General features: G+C 51.1%; 1 protein-coding gene across 3 annotated transcripts in view; it reads right to left on the reverse strand.

Annotated features, from left to right (window-relative positions):
* The window catches only part of LOC137217816 (matrix-remodeling-associated protein 5-like), a 31,811-nt gene extending 18,381 nt beyond the window's left edge, over window positions 1-13,430 (reverse strand). The window contains exons 1-4 of one of the 3 annotated variants that reach the window (XM_067724781.1): window positions 13,282-13,430; window positions 7,505-7,720; window positions 2,071-2,200; window positions 1,432-1,822 (exon numbers count right to left, since the gene is read on the reverse strand). In XM_067724781.1, the coding sequence (XP_067580882.1) occupies window positions 1,432-1,822; window positions 2,071-2,200; window positions 7,505-7,710 (727 nt within the window). In that variant the 5' untranslated portion in view covers window positions 7,711-7,720; window positions 13,282-13,430. Of the gene's footprint in view, window positions 1-1,431; window positions 1,823-2,070; window positions 2,201-7,504; window positions 7,721-9,947; window positions 10,063-10,155; window positions 10,295-13,281 lie in introns of those variants that run through there. The other 2 variants (XM_067724779.1, XM_067724780.1) reach the window with 2 other exon arrangements.
* Window positions 13,431-14,149: the final 719 nt, after the last annotated feature.

A 14,149-nucleotide genomic window follows, 5' to 3' on the forward strand; every position in this document is an offset into this window, starting at 1 on the left:
GTAGCAAGACCTCTCAGAGGAGGAGAGCTTTCAGTGAAAATCTGAACGCTGAAAAGAAGCCAGACCCTTGAACATCTAACAGAAGAGTTTTCTTGGTAGATGATGACCAGGTCCAATGATGCTGAGCTACAAATCGGTTCAGACGGTGCCTGGAACAGAAAGCAGCGCAGTGTGGCTAGAGCAGAGTGAGTACAGGGAACAGTGGGACCAGCCCATCGCAGGAGGGCAGGCACTGCACTAGCCTGCACTCTAGAGCCCACGCGCCACAACTACTGAGCCCGCGAGCCACAACTACTGAGCCTGCGCTCTAGAGCCCACGTGCCACAACTACTGAGCCCGCGAGCCACAACTACTGAGCCTGCGCTCTAGAGCCCACGCGCCACAACTACTGAGCCCGCGAGCCACAACTACTGAGCCTGCGCTCTAGAGCCCACGCGCCACAACTACTGAGCCCGCGAGCCACAACTACTGAGCCTGCGCTCTAGAGCCCACGCGCCACAACTACTGAGCCCGCGAGCCACAACTACTGAGCCTGCGCTCTAGAGCCCACGCGCCACAACTACTGAAGCCTGCACGGCTAGGGTCCGTGCTCCGCAACAAGAGAAGCCACCGCAATGAGAAGCCCGTGCACCGCAACAAAGAGTAGCCCCCACTCATCACAACTAGAGAAAAGCCCACGCGCAGCAACAAAGACCCAACACAGCCCAACATAAATAAAATAATAAAGTAAGAAATGTTTTTAAAAAAAGAAAAGAAAAAGACCTACTCAGAGCACTCCATTTGCCTCCTTAGAGACAGGAGAAAGGAGTTAGACCCAGGCTGGTGGCTGTGAGGTTGGAGATGAGCCACGAGACTCAGGTAGGATAAGCTCAACGGGCTCTGAGGATAGGTTCCAACGTGGGGCTTGGGGAAGGGGGTGTAAAAGAAAAAGGAAAAAAAATCTTTCTTATTTTGATGCAAAATCTACTTTCTTGCAACTTCTACCTATCAATCCTGGTTTTTTTCCCCCCTCTGGTTCAGTACAGAACGCCTGTATCCCCCATCACAGAAGAATAATCACATAGCCAGCCCAGTGTTCTCTTTTCCGAGCATCCCTGAACACTTCCTGTAGGACGAGGACGCACGGAAAATCCAACCTTTAGCTGTAACCCAAGGTCGAAAAGAATCCTCCAAACGTGCTTGCTATGCCAACCAGAGTCACCTGTCGATCACTCATTAAATGATAATCGCTCTACATTTCGATAAAGGATCCATGCGTTTGAATTATGCCACGGAGCTGTCTTGACATTTCAGTTATATCATCTCCTGCCTCACTGGTTTGAGGACGTGATTTCACCCGACCTAAGATGAAGCAATGGCGCAGAACGTAATTTGTCCAGAGAGGTGAAGGTTGGACAGCTAAGGGTCACGCAGCCGCTCTCCTGTCCTTACCTCTCGATTTTGCATCCCATTCCAGAAACCACTTCATGTCACAACCACAGGACCACGGATTCCCGTGCAGGTAAAGGTTCTCCAGAAGCGGCATGCTCTGAAGCACGCCGGGGGGAAGGGTTGTAATCATGTTCTCGGCTAAGTAGAGGTGTCTCACGGTGGAGAGTCTGAAATAATCCAGAAACGTGAACGTGGAGAACGTGGCGGGGTGCAGCTGGTGAAGCATGTTTCCCTCTAAGTGGAGTAGCCTTAGGGACGTTAAGCCGCTGAACGCTTGTGGGTGGATAAACTCGATCTTGTTGTGGTCCATGTGTAGCCTTATTAGGTTCCAGAGCCCCCGCAGGGTCTCTCCTGTGATCACTCGAAGCTTATTGTAGCTGAACTTGAAAACCTACAAAGACAGGGAGGACGGGAAATCCTGTCTAAGATTAAATAAAAAAAACTGAAAACCAACCAACCCACAACCAGGAAGAGAAACCAGAACAAAGGGCAGGAAAGTAATGACATTAAGCTCGTCTCTTATGTTAAAAAAAAAAAAAGGCCATTTAAATCATTGTTAGGGAACATGCTACAGCTTCCCCTCTTCACGACGGGTCCTAGAGGCTGCTAGTCGCGCTGTTCATAAATGCGTGGGTTTACCTGGAGAGAAATGAGGTCTCTCAAAGCCCCGTCGGGGATGCTGGGAATGTCATTGCCGTGAATCATAAGCAGCTCCAACTTGGTCAGTCCCGCAAACGAGGTTTCCGACAAAGCCTGGATGCTATTGAACCTGGAAAATAAGTAGCTGGAATGAGGAGCAGTGAAGTTAAATCCCAGCTGGGGAGGATTTCCCAGCCCACCCAGGGGCGACTAAGCAAAATGTTGATTCTAAGGTTGTACTGGTGCCACGCGCAAAGCATAATCCTCTCTCTCCGTGTCCTTGTCTATTTCTAAGGTTGCAAAGAAACCCACACATTTTTATTAGCCTTCGTTCAGTGAAGGCATGATCGCTGGGAATTCTGACTGGGAGTACACTTACGTGGTCACAGGCTATTTGGGGAGATACATAAGACTTAGACCTTTAAACACAGCTGGTCGAAAGGGCCCCTCATTGGAAATCATAACAAAGACACGTGGCCAGCACGCATGGAAACCAGAAAACCAAAACACAGCTTTGGAAGTGGCTTTGCATATAGTAAGACAAGGACGTTCTCTGAAATAAAGGACCAAATGAAACAGACACCCTTATTTCGCGAAGACAAGCTCCCATTTCTGATGGGTGATGGAAGTTATCTGTAAACGTTCTGGTGCGTTTGGGGTGTTGTTTTTGCAGAGAGATTGGTAAAGACGCTTCCTCGACCGGTCTGGAAATCCCTCACTGCTCCATGGTTAGTGACACCAGGGAATCCCCAAAGTGAATCCCTGGAGAACCAATTATAAGATGAACAGAGAATCCTGTACCTTGCTGTGTCGTAGGGCAGGAACCTGGGGTCAGGGCTTCTGTGGAAATCCAACACATCTATCCTGACATGATTTCTGTACTTCCCCTTATCGCCTCAACAAAAGGAAATGCGTCTGTAGAGGAGGCCGGTAACAGCTCAGAGCTAACTCGGCAGGTGATGGCCAGGTCCAGTTTCCTCCTGAGACACATACGTGCCCCACACCTCGGTGATCACAGCCTCTAGGGAGGTGAGGTCCACCCCAGAGCTCAACATCCTGCAATGCACTGGCCAGCCCCCATGACAAGGAACCGTGGTGTCCCAAACGGTAAGTGGGCCCCAAACGTCATGTGCTGAAGTGGAGAGTCCCTGCCTTAACCCAGGTTGGGACAGGATGGGGGGTTGGCGTGCTGCCTCATTTGTTCATCATTATTTGGACGCTACCAAGAAACCTGCCCGAGAGGGTGAACACCCAAGAGGGGATGAGTATCAGCCCGTAAACCTTTTTCCATTCCTTGTTGCCTGACGCTCGTCTGGAAACAGTTTGTGGGAGAATATTCTCAGGGGAAGTCGGTGAGGCTGGCAGGGACCAGGTAATCTCAGAATTGGGAGGATGTAGAGAGGAAAGAGCTTCCTTTGTTCCAAGTCCACCGGGAAGTCACTAGAGGGTTTTCAGGAAGGCTGTGGCATGAAGAAAGTCACGTGGTAAAACAGCAAAACTCCAATCTGTGCAGAATGGGTCAGAGACAGACAAGAGGGGAACGAGGAGACCACGTGAATCCCGGGGAGGGACGCCGGTGTCCGCGGGCAGGGTGGCCGCCGTGGAGATCAACGTACGTGGGAAGTTTCCAGACGTGCTTAGAGCAAGAGGCCACAGGCATGGCTGAGGGGTGGAACTGCAGATAAGGAAAGGCTTGCAGGGGAAACACTTGCAAGTTCTATTTGCCATGGGATGTTGAAGAGGCTTGGCAGACGCCACGGTGAGGGTGGGACCCAGCAGGCACGTCAAGACCTGAGATGTGCACATGCAGGAAGCATTCCCGAACGGACGCATGCACTAAGGGCTTGGGGGGAGGTGACACCACCTGCGAAGACCCCAGAGGTAAAGAAGAGTAGAGAGGCCAGAGGGAAGAGGCAGGTCTGGACTCGGAGGCAGCGGGGGTGCAAGTCAAAGGCTCCATCTCTCAGGTGGGTCAGAAAGAGTCTGATGTTCCGCAGCACATTTTCGTTCAAGGCTGTGCTATTCCTCTCCTGGAATTTTTTTGTCTCCCCAGAGCCTCACTTCCAACTTGACGTCCAGCTACAACGGTGGATGCCGCGGTGGGCGGAAGATAAAGGGGAGGAAGATGTTTGGGTGCAGAAGGTCACCTTGTTTGGATTCCCTCCCCACCTGAGTAAATCCCCTCAAAGTCCTGGATGGGGGGCATGTCAGCTCAGGAATCCTCCTTCCTGCATCACCTTCCTGGTGCTTCCTTTTAAGAGAGTGACAGATGCAGGAGCTGCTGGTGTCAAGGTTACGAATGCGGGGTGGGGGGGAGCGGGGGGGGACATTTCCAGGACAGACAAAAGACAAGGGAATCACGTGAATGGCAAATGCAGGAAGCATTGTATTCTCTCTGCACACCCAAGGGGTGTGGGTGAATTCTCTCCGCATCTGTCTAAAAGCCGGCAGAGAGACGGGGAAACTCACGTGGCAGTCAGGAAAACAATTTGACCGGCAGACTGAAAGGACCTGGTGTACAGTCCCATCCTTTAACTGGTCAGCTACCCATCCTTCTCTCCAAAGCGTCTTCCTCATCTGTTGACAGGCAATAACTGACTACATAACCAGCTAACTGGAATGATTTTTATATCAGAAACACAGAACCGTTTTGCAATATATACACATATCAAATCATCATGTTCTACACCCGAAACTCATATAAGGGTGTCAATGATGTCGCCAATAAAAAAACAAATATATGTAAAATTGCTTCACGGATACCCGTTAGGATCCCAAGCAAAATTTTAAATGAAAAAGAGCTAATGGGCATGGGAGAAATTTCAGCAAGATGTCATCAAAACTCATCTTTCAATCAAAGGGGGGAAAATCTTTAAAGGTCTATAAATCAGACATTTAACTTCATGATATGTTCTTACTCAGAAATCTTTGGAAAGTGATTTCTGAAAAAGCTTTGGGGCTGTCCAAACAGGAAACAGCAGATCTTTCTTTCAGTGCTGAGTGAGAACCCTAAAAACATCTGTGTGGGAATGAAAATTTTTCATTACTGCTCTGCCAATAATCCCTCATTCCTTGAGAGTTTTAAACCCTTTCCAGACCGCGAACAGACAACTCAGACCCTGAGTTCTATCTGTATTAGACGTTGCTATTGTTTTTTTGTTTTTTGTTTTTTGTTTTTCCCCCAACAAAAGGCACAATGCCAGCCTCCTTATCTGCTTTGAGACTGGTTTCCAGAAATAGTGCTGTGATATTATAAGAGTGATTTTTAAAATGTGGCACATTGAATAATGTTACAAATTAAGCCAGATGGAAGTAATATATGTGGGTGCAGTGAAGCTATTCCTTTTTTTTTTTCCTTTATCTTTAATATCACACAAAACCATCTCAAGATCTTATTGGAGATGGTAGGAAAAAGAATAATTTTGATATCTGTCTTTCATTCGAGTGGCAAAGTCTTTAGGACACTGTAATTCACTATCTTCAGCATTAATTGTTTAAAATGAAACCACCAAGAACTATGTTCTCATTGAGACGTGACGTAGGTTCCACGCTTACAAAACACGTCATTTTAAAGATGGGCGGAAGAGAACCCTCCTGGAAACTGTGAATGAGATGCAAACAGCTCCACAAAAAAACAGTTTATAGGTCTTGCAAGTCTCAAGCTATCACACAGCTAACTTTTGGGAGAGGATGCATGCGGTGTCTTCCCCAACCCCCCAGCCAACCTGACAGCCCAGACCCTCAACACACAACAGGTGAGGCATTCGGGGCTCCTACACAGGAAACACAGCAGAAGACAGTCCCCCTGCACCTTCAATCTCACACTGTCTAGGGGGCTCCCCTAAGGCCTAACAGTAGCCCCGATTCTGTGCCCTGACAAGGGGTCAGCCTTGAGGGATTAGGTGGTTAACCCGCAAGAGGGACACTATGCTGAAAATGCCTCATGAAAGGGGCGACCCCTATAGACAGAGCTCTTTTGCACCCCAGGAGGTGTAAGAAAGAAGAGAAATCATAGATAAGCTCTATTTTCCTTTCCACAAACTAGCACAGCCCATCCTGGCCTGACTCAAAGCAGCCCCAGTTCCCCTTCTGAATGAATTATAAGATTGTGAAAAGGAAACTGGTTTTAAAATTGTAAAATGATTTAAAGATGGCAACAAGAAAACTGTTACTGTTCTCTCTGCTGGCAAAGCCAAATTGTTTTCCCCATGGAACCATCATCACTGTGTTAGATTTTTCAGAGTGTCAAATCGTAAAGTTTGCCAAACTTTTTTGGAGAAGGCTATTTAATGGTCTACTGCTACGGATTCAGTGTTTTTTCTTATTGTCTTAACTTCCCGTTCTTTTATTCTACTACTGGACTTTATAATCGATAAATGCAAGAACGGTTGAAGCTCTGTACTCAGAGATGTCTAGGCAGGTTTACAATTTTTTGTTTCATCTTATGAAAATGTCCCCACAGTGGCTATTCATCAAACCCTAAATAATTTTGTTGTTTTATGGGTGGTAGAAAGTAGCGAATAGGTTTTGTTGAAGCAGTCCAAATGATTGTTTACTATTGAAGTTGTACATTGTTTAATATGAAATTGCACATGAGTACCTGTAATTCATAGCAACGTACACTAATGTACAGAAAGCATATATGGGTACAAAAGGAAACTAAAAATACAAAAATTCTACCCTGAAATGCTGCATTAAAATATCTGTTTAAAAGATACTAATATTGGGCTTCCCTAGTGGCGCAGTGGTTGAGAGTCTGCCTGCCGATGCAGGGGACACGGGTTCATGCCCCGGTCCGGGAAGGTCCCACATGCCGCGCAGCGGCTGGGCCCGTGAGCCATGGTCGCTGAGCCTGCGCGTCCGGAGCCTGTGCTCCGCAATGGGAGAGGCCACAACAGTAAGAGGCCCGCGTACCGAAAAAAAAAAAAAAAAAGATACTAATATTTTAAATAGGCAAAATCTGAAAGAACTCTTATTTCCTCAATGTCACAACTGCGTCATGCAGATAACCTACAAAGTGTCACAGATGCCTCACTTATTCCTCTTATTATTATGTAATAGTTCCTGAAGTCCATTTAGAATACTATTAGTATATTTATGTGTGTGTCATATGCTTTCATATCTGCATTAAAGAACTGTTATCAACGGAGACTTAGCAAGGAACTGAAGCTGTCCGAGACGGTTCGTTATTCAGCCTTGTGATAGAAGCTTCCGGTGACGGATCAATTCAGGTAACAGCCCCCAAAGGACCACATTTAGTATAGTTACAAATGCCCCCTCGATTCAGCCCATATAGGAGCACATAACGCAAGACACAGTGACACATAAAGGAGCATGTATTCGCAGTTACGTAAACGCACACACACATAACGAAAAACCAAATCAACACGCACGCGAGGAGGCTGCGATGGCTCAGAAAGAACGTGGTACAAACCCCAGATTGATTCTTTCCACATGTTTAGAAATCCCAGCGGGCACGGAAGCCAAAGAGCGGAACGTGCAGTGGACCTCGCTGGGGACATAGCAGGCGCAAGGATACGGACAGGCCAGCGCGGCGCGCGGATGTCCCCACAGCAGAATCAGCACCACGGAGAGTGCTCGCCACTGCGCCCGCGTTGGCATCTTGTCGGGGTGGGTCATCCCAGGGCACCTGTCGTGGAACCACAAAACCAGATGTCAGGTAGCGCTTCCGTATTTCCAGCGGATCTTACTTGAAGGTGCACCATGGGGGTAAGCTTCGCAAGACATCACACAGTATATGTCAGTGACACAAAACATGTGCATCAAGAAACAGAAAATTTATTTTTTAAAATCTTCCGCCATTCACTTTAATCGCTGCTATAGAATATAACCTTCCCTCCTGACTTTGGGATGACTTGGAGATCTCCCTATGCTGTGTAGGAGGGTACGGAATACACATGCCCACATACACGCCCATAAATGTACTTACATACATATCTGCGTGTATAAAGGTATACATACACAGACATATATATTTGTATAAATGTGTATATATGTGTGTGCTTATAGATACAGAGAGAGGAGAGATACATTCATGTTTCTATAATAAAATGAATAATAAAAGTAAATGTTATGCGTCCGCCTCCAACGTTATTGCCGAGCCGTTGCTTATTGTATATATCGGCATAAAAAGCTTCTCAGGAAGGCCGTTATTATCAGAAGGGTTTCCTTCTTTTAATGCCATTCCTTAAAGTTTTAATTATATCTTCTTCAAGTGCTTACAGAGGCATTCACTAAAGCGAAATATGTTCCATTATATGTGGTTTTGTTTATGACCCTTAATTGTTTTTTCCTTGGAAGAGCCCAAATGTTGAGATGGTGCAGCACCATAGTTACCGGAGAGGAAATTTGGGGCAAACCTCTGAAAAATCTGCCACTAGAGAAAGAGGAAAGGAATTATTTCCTGATGAAGAATCTTGAGGCAAACAAAAAAGATCAGTAAGACAAAAGAAAAAAAAAAAGGAAGAAGGAGAAAGAGAGAAGGAAGGAAGGAAGCAAGGAAGGGAGGGAAGGAAAGAAACGGTCAGATAAATGTTAGGTTGTGGGCTTCCCTGGTGGCACAGTGGTTGAGAGTACGCCTGCCGATGCAGGGGACGTGGGTTCGTGCCCCGGTCCGGGAAGATCCCACATGCCGCGGAGCGGCTGGGCCCGTGAGCCATGGCTGCGGAGCCTGTGCTCCGCCACGGGAGAGGCCACAACAGTGAGAGGCCCGCGTACCGGAAAAAAAAAAAAAAAATTAGGTTGCATCAGCTACCTCATTTAGAACGTCCGTGATTATTTTTTCATGCATCGGTCATGCCTTCCTTCATCGACTCATATTTCTGTCAACTCTTGCATGAAGTTTATTTGCAGATAAGTAACACACATGGAGAGTAAAGGGCACGGAAGAGAAACGCGCCTGTCGGTTCGTCCCTGCTCTGGGCAAGCCCTCACTTCTGATCATAAACTCTCCCTCCGCTGACAACGCGGTAGGGACACCCCGAGGCCGCAGCCCTTCCATCCGTTACAGGGCCTCCAAAGAGATGCTCTCTAAAATCCGGACGCGTCTCGCCTTTCAGCTGCCCCTCCAGAGCTGTCGGTGCAGGCGGCCGCGCAACAGGCAAGCGCAGCTTCCTCCGCTGCCGCTTTGCGGAGAGCAGCCGGCTGGCTCTGCTGAGCCCAGGCCTCCCCCGCTCCCGCCTGCGCGCTTGACCTCCGCCCTGGTTTTCTGCCGACGGCCTCCCGATGCCCCCTCCCCAGCCGCGCTCCGCATCCTGCCTTCCACCCGGCTCCCCCCGGAAGACCGCAGGAACGCTCCCCCGGGAACCCTGGTCCCGAGGTCTCGAGGGAAAGCGCCCTGAGCCTGCAGGACCTCCCGGCACGCCCGGAGAACCCCGGGAGGCTGGCCACGGGACACCAGGCGATAGACAACCTGGAGGGGCCGGGCGCGCGGCCCTGCGCCCCTGGCCGGCTTCCAGCGCCCGCGCTCACGCGGCGGGCAGGCGGCGCGGTGAACGCCGAGCCTTCCCCGAGCGCGGCTCGGGTGGCCCCGCGGGTCTCTGAGGCCTGGCACCCGGGCAGCGAAGGACGTCTCTCCCAGACGGTGACTTCCCCAGCTCCCGCGCGGCTCAGCCCCCGGCTGAGGGGGGCTTCGCGTCTCCCCCTTTCCAGGGGAAGACGAAGGGGGAGAAGGACGAGAGTCTCAGCCCCCGGAGCGAGGCAGCCCTGCAGCGGCGGTGTCCCCCGCCAACGCAACAGCGCAATCGCTTACGCTGGGGGATCCCCTTGGTGACGCCCTGGAAACCAGGGAGGGATGAATGAGAGGTCGCGAGGGGGAGGGAGGAGAGAAGAAAGGCTCGGGGGTTCCTTAGACCTACTCAGCGCATCTTCCCGGAGGATTCCGTCAGCCTCTCGCCTGGACGGAAGCCGGCCCCTCGGCCCCTCCACTGTAGTGCCAGGAAACAGTTCAACACGTCTGCTTGCCCTCGCCCCCCGCGGCACAGGTCCGTCCCGCACTCTCGTCACCCGCCCCTGGCAGACAGAGCCGGCTCCCCGCCGCGCGCCCCGGCCGCCCTCGGTCCTCACCTGTCCTTCGGAAGCCGCGGCACACGGGAGCGCTGCGCCCAGAGCATCCGCGGGGCCGGCGCGCGCGCGTCACCGCCGGGGGTCCGCCGGGGCCATGCCCTTCCCGGGGCCGGGGGCGAGGCGGCGCGGCTTCCCAGCGCGGCGCGGCGAGCCGGCGCCCTTTTATGCGCGTCGCCCAGAGACTTCCCCGAGTGCACGCCTCGGCCCACCCCCGCCCTGCCCCACCCCGGGGAGACGGGGCGCGGGCCCCGGCGCAGGGACCCTGGCCGCGCCGCTCTGCGCTCAGCCCTCCTCTCGGCTCTTCATGGCGCCGCGTCCCGAGTGGGCACGCCTCGTCCACGCCGCCGGGAGGACCGGCAGGGGCCAAGCGCACACGGCTTTGGGAAGGAGGGCTGCGAGTCCAAGACGAACTCTTGGGACCCGCGGGAGGGACAGAGGCCCGGAGCGCGGTGCGAACTGCTGCTCGAAGTCCGCACCCGGAGCGCCCTTCCCAGCAGAGTTGGATAGGGTCTCCTTCTTTCCGCAGAGGAGAGAGGGAACAGGGTTTGCACTCTTCCGGGCGGGTCGGAGTGTTCTCTGGCCGCGCCTCCGAACCCCGGGGTTGGCAAGAGCCGGCTGCGCCCGCCGGCATCCCACCGCCCCCACGACCCGGAGGGGCAGGCGCGGCTGCCACGTGAGCCCCGCGGCCACGCCCTCCCGCCTCTGCTGTGGCTCCTGGCCGCCAGCCTCCCTCCCCCTGTCAGGATCTTCCTGCCAAAAAGGTGGAATGCTCTCGTCCCGTTTGGAGAGCCCGAGGGGGGCTGGGCCGCTGCCGGCATTCTGGGGAGCCCGGTGGTACTTGCTGGGGCAAGTGAGAACCGCTTGTGGACAGGGCGAAATAACAGAGGTTGGCGAGGACCCTGCGTCCCCAACGCAGAAGGGAAAGGGAGAGAAGGAGGTATCCTGGTTCCCAGGAGGAATCAGATCTGGGCAAGGGGACCAAGGGGTCAGGTGAGGACTTTCATCAGCAGAGCCCCCCTGGGCAGAGCTAGGAAGAGCACCCACTGTGAAGAGAAAGAAACAGGGGTGTCCCAGGGCCGGCATCCAGGAGGGGAACATGCCAGGTGTCCTGAGTGAGCCTGCGGCATGCCTGGTACCTGTCCAAGAGCTGCTAGGAGGTGTCCAGAAATGAACCTTCAGATGAGCTGCTTCTGATGCACCCAGTATGGACTGGCCTGGTTTCTCCTGAAAAGTGTGTAGGAGGGACTTCCCTGGTGGCACCGTGGATAAGACTCTGTGGTCCCAGGGCAAGGGGCCTGGGTTAGATTCCACACGCATGCCGCAACTAAGACCCACTGCAACCAGAAACAACAACAAAAAAGTGTCTAGGAATTCCTCACTGCCCCTTGCCCAAGGCGGCGGGCATCCACCAGGTAGATCAGGGGCCAGGTCATAAGTGGGTCCATTCACTGCGTCCATTAGCAATAATGTGCGTTGACATATTTCCAGGGACTGGTTTTAGGGATCCTCTTTCTTGACATGCCCCAAACCCTTTAATTACATTTATTAAAAACCTGTCCCCAGAACATCTCCTTAGCTTTCTTGCGTGGCTTTGCCATCCACCTACTCAGCTAAACTGGAAACCGAAGTCCCCATGTGCCTCTCCTCTAGGACCTTGAAGCCAACTGGTGGCCAAGTCTAGTGGATTGCGACTCCTGAGAATTGCTGAGCCCAACGGCCTTGCCCGCTCGGTACGGTAGTCTGGTGCTCAAGTCTTAGCTTCTGCCTGCCTCTTCCTTCATCCATTGTTTCTTTGTCCCACACCAACCTGGAGGGCTGCCCCATCCTCAAAACAAGTTCTGAAGTTGTCCACGGTGACACATGACATGGCAGGGTCTTGCCAGCCTGTCCAGGGACCTTGTATCTGCTGATGTTCTGGCTTTGAAGAAATGGTAGCAGACCCCTCCCTTCTTCTCTTCCTCCTTCTTGTGACGTCCATGCACGTTCTCATCTTGAGGTACGTATTTCAGTCCATCGTGTGTCCCTTCCCTGCCGCTGTTTGATGATCTCTTCTTCAGCCTCCATCTCATAGCACTTTCCAACATTCCTGCCCATCCATGTCGCCCTTTGCTTGTCTTATGGCCAGTTACTTGCCCTTGTCTAATTATACGGTTACGTTTCGAAACCCGGAAACTAGCACAGAGCTTAGCACACACTAGGAGCTCAGTCAAATGCATGAATAAGTGAGTGAGGGAATGAATGAGGTTCAATTCTACTAAGAAATGTGTAAATATAAAAAGTCACAGTGCATAACGGATATGACAACTCCATGAATATAGCCTTACGGCTTTTCCATGATTCCATAATTTTAAAAAAAAATAGCTTGGTGTATTTATTCCTTTTGTTTTGACATTTATTCTGCTCCCTCGGTGGTTAGCTCCAGAAACCATGTTTGATTTACTGTTGGATCCCCAGAAGTGCCAACAAAATTCCTTGAATACGGAGGGTTTTAAATACATATCGGTTGGATTAAATGTATCTGTTTCCCCACAATTCCACAAGGTGGAGGCTGCGGAGGGTAGAGGGGACAAGGGCCAGGTCGGTAAGTTAGGACAGCGCGGAACGTGCTTTCTGAGGCAAGGAGTGATTTGACCTCCAAAGCGACAAGAGGTTGGAGTCCATCAGAGTCACCAAACGCCATGTGATTTGGGGGATGGCAGCTCCTTGCACGGTGCGCCCCACGATTTTATCAGCAATTCCTTCTCCATCTTTCTCATTCTAGCGGCATCTGTCTTCTTGAAGGATTCTGTCTGCATCACCGTAAGAGCCCTCCCATCCACTCTTCTCATTGGACCCCCTTAACAGCAGAGCCACTGGTAAAGAGTACAGACAGCTGGGCTTACGCCCCCCTTTCCTCCTTCCCACTCTTCCTTGGCTGGGCAGAAACCTTCCCTAAAATCAGCTTCCCCAAATGTAGCATAAAAACAATGATGCCCATCTTTCAGGGCTGCTGTGACCACAGGATGCAATCCTGTAAACAAAGACCCGAACACAGTACCTGTGTCGTACCCGTGGTTAATACACAGGATCTGTGGAACCCACACTCCTTTATTTTTTACTCCTTTCTCACATCTTTCATCCTCTTACCTGATTTCTCCCCAAGACAGGGTCTCTGGGGATACAGTGGCTGTTTCTTGCTAGAGCAGGCGCTCTGAATCTTGAATGGGAGAGTTTCATGTTCCAGGGGGGGCTGTGCATGACCACGGGATTATATGGTTTTTTGCTTAACAGGGATTGTAAAAGTAAATCCTGCGTCAGCGGCGGCTACCCAGCCTCCATAATCAGATGAAGGACTGACCCTACATATTTTAGGATGACTGGAGAGAAAGGAAAAAAAAAAGTCTGCACAGGAAACATCTCCTTGCATAACTGGGAAATCCCAGGGGTAGACTAATAGCTAGTGGGGATGTATCTTTATCTGAGCAGAAAGAGGCTTTCAGGAATGTTGCATGTGAAACTTGCCCCCGGTCTGTCTAGGGTAAGCCTTAAATGAGAATACAAGCTACTGGCAACCTCTCTGAAAATGAGGGGGTATTTTTGTTTCACCTCGTTCCTTCATACCACAGTCAGTGGAAGTCTCCCATTCTGCTGCATTTACTAAAATGCTTCCAGATTTTTCTCAACAGCGAATTTTTAGAACAAAAAAATAAGAAGTACACCTCAGAGGAACTCCCCAGATCTCCCAAGCACAGTTGAATTATATCTGCAAAATGGGCTGGAGCAAATTCTGCTCAGCGGGGAGGGTAGAAATCTACAGAAAAAGCATCAGATACAGACGTGACCTCAGTCCGACCCACCATGGGGGACGCGCTGAAGGGGACTGCTCGGCAAACTGGAAGCTATTTCTCCATCCCTCCCCCTTATCTGAGCCGGAAGCATCTAGAACAAGTCACAGACACAGGCTCTTCCACTCTGGGTCTCCAGATTCTGCTTGGTAGGAAACCAAGTGCAGGGG

The sequence above is a fragment of the Pseudorca crassidens genome, chromosome Y, assembly GCF_039906515.1.
Source record: "Pseudorca crassidens isolate mPseCra1 chromosome Y, mPseCra1.hap1, whole genome shotgun sequence".
Lineage (NCBI taxonomy): Eukaryota > Metazoa > Chordata > Mammalia > Artiodactyla > Delphinidae > Pseudorca > Pseudorca crassidens.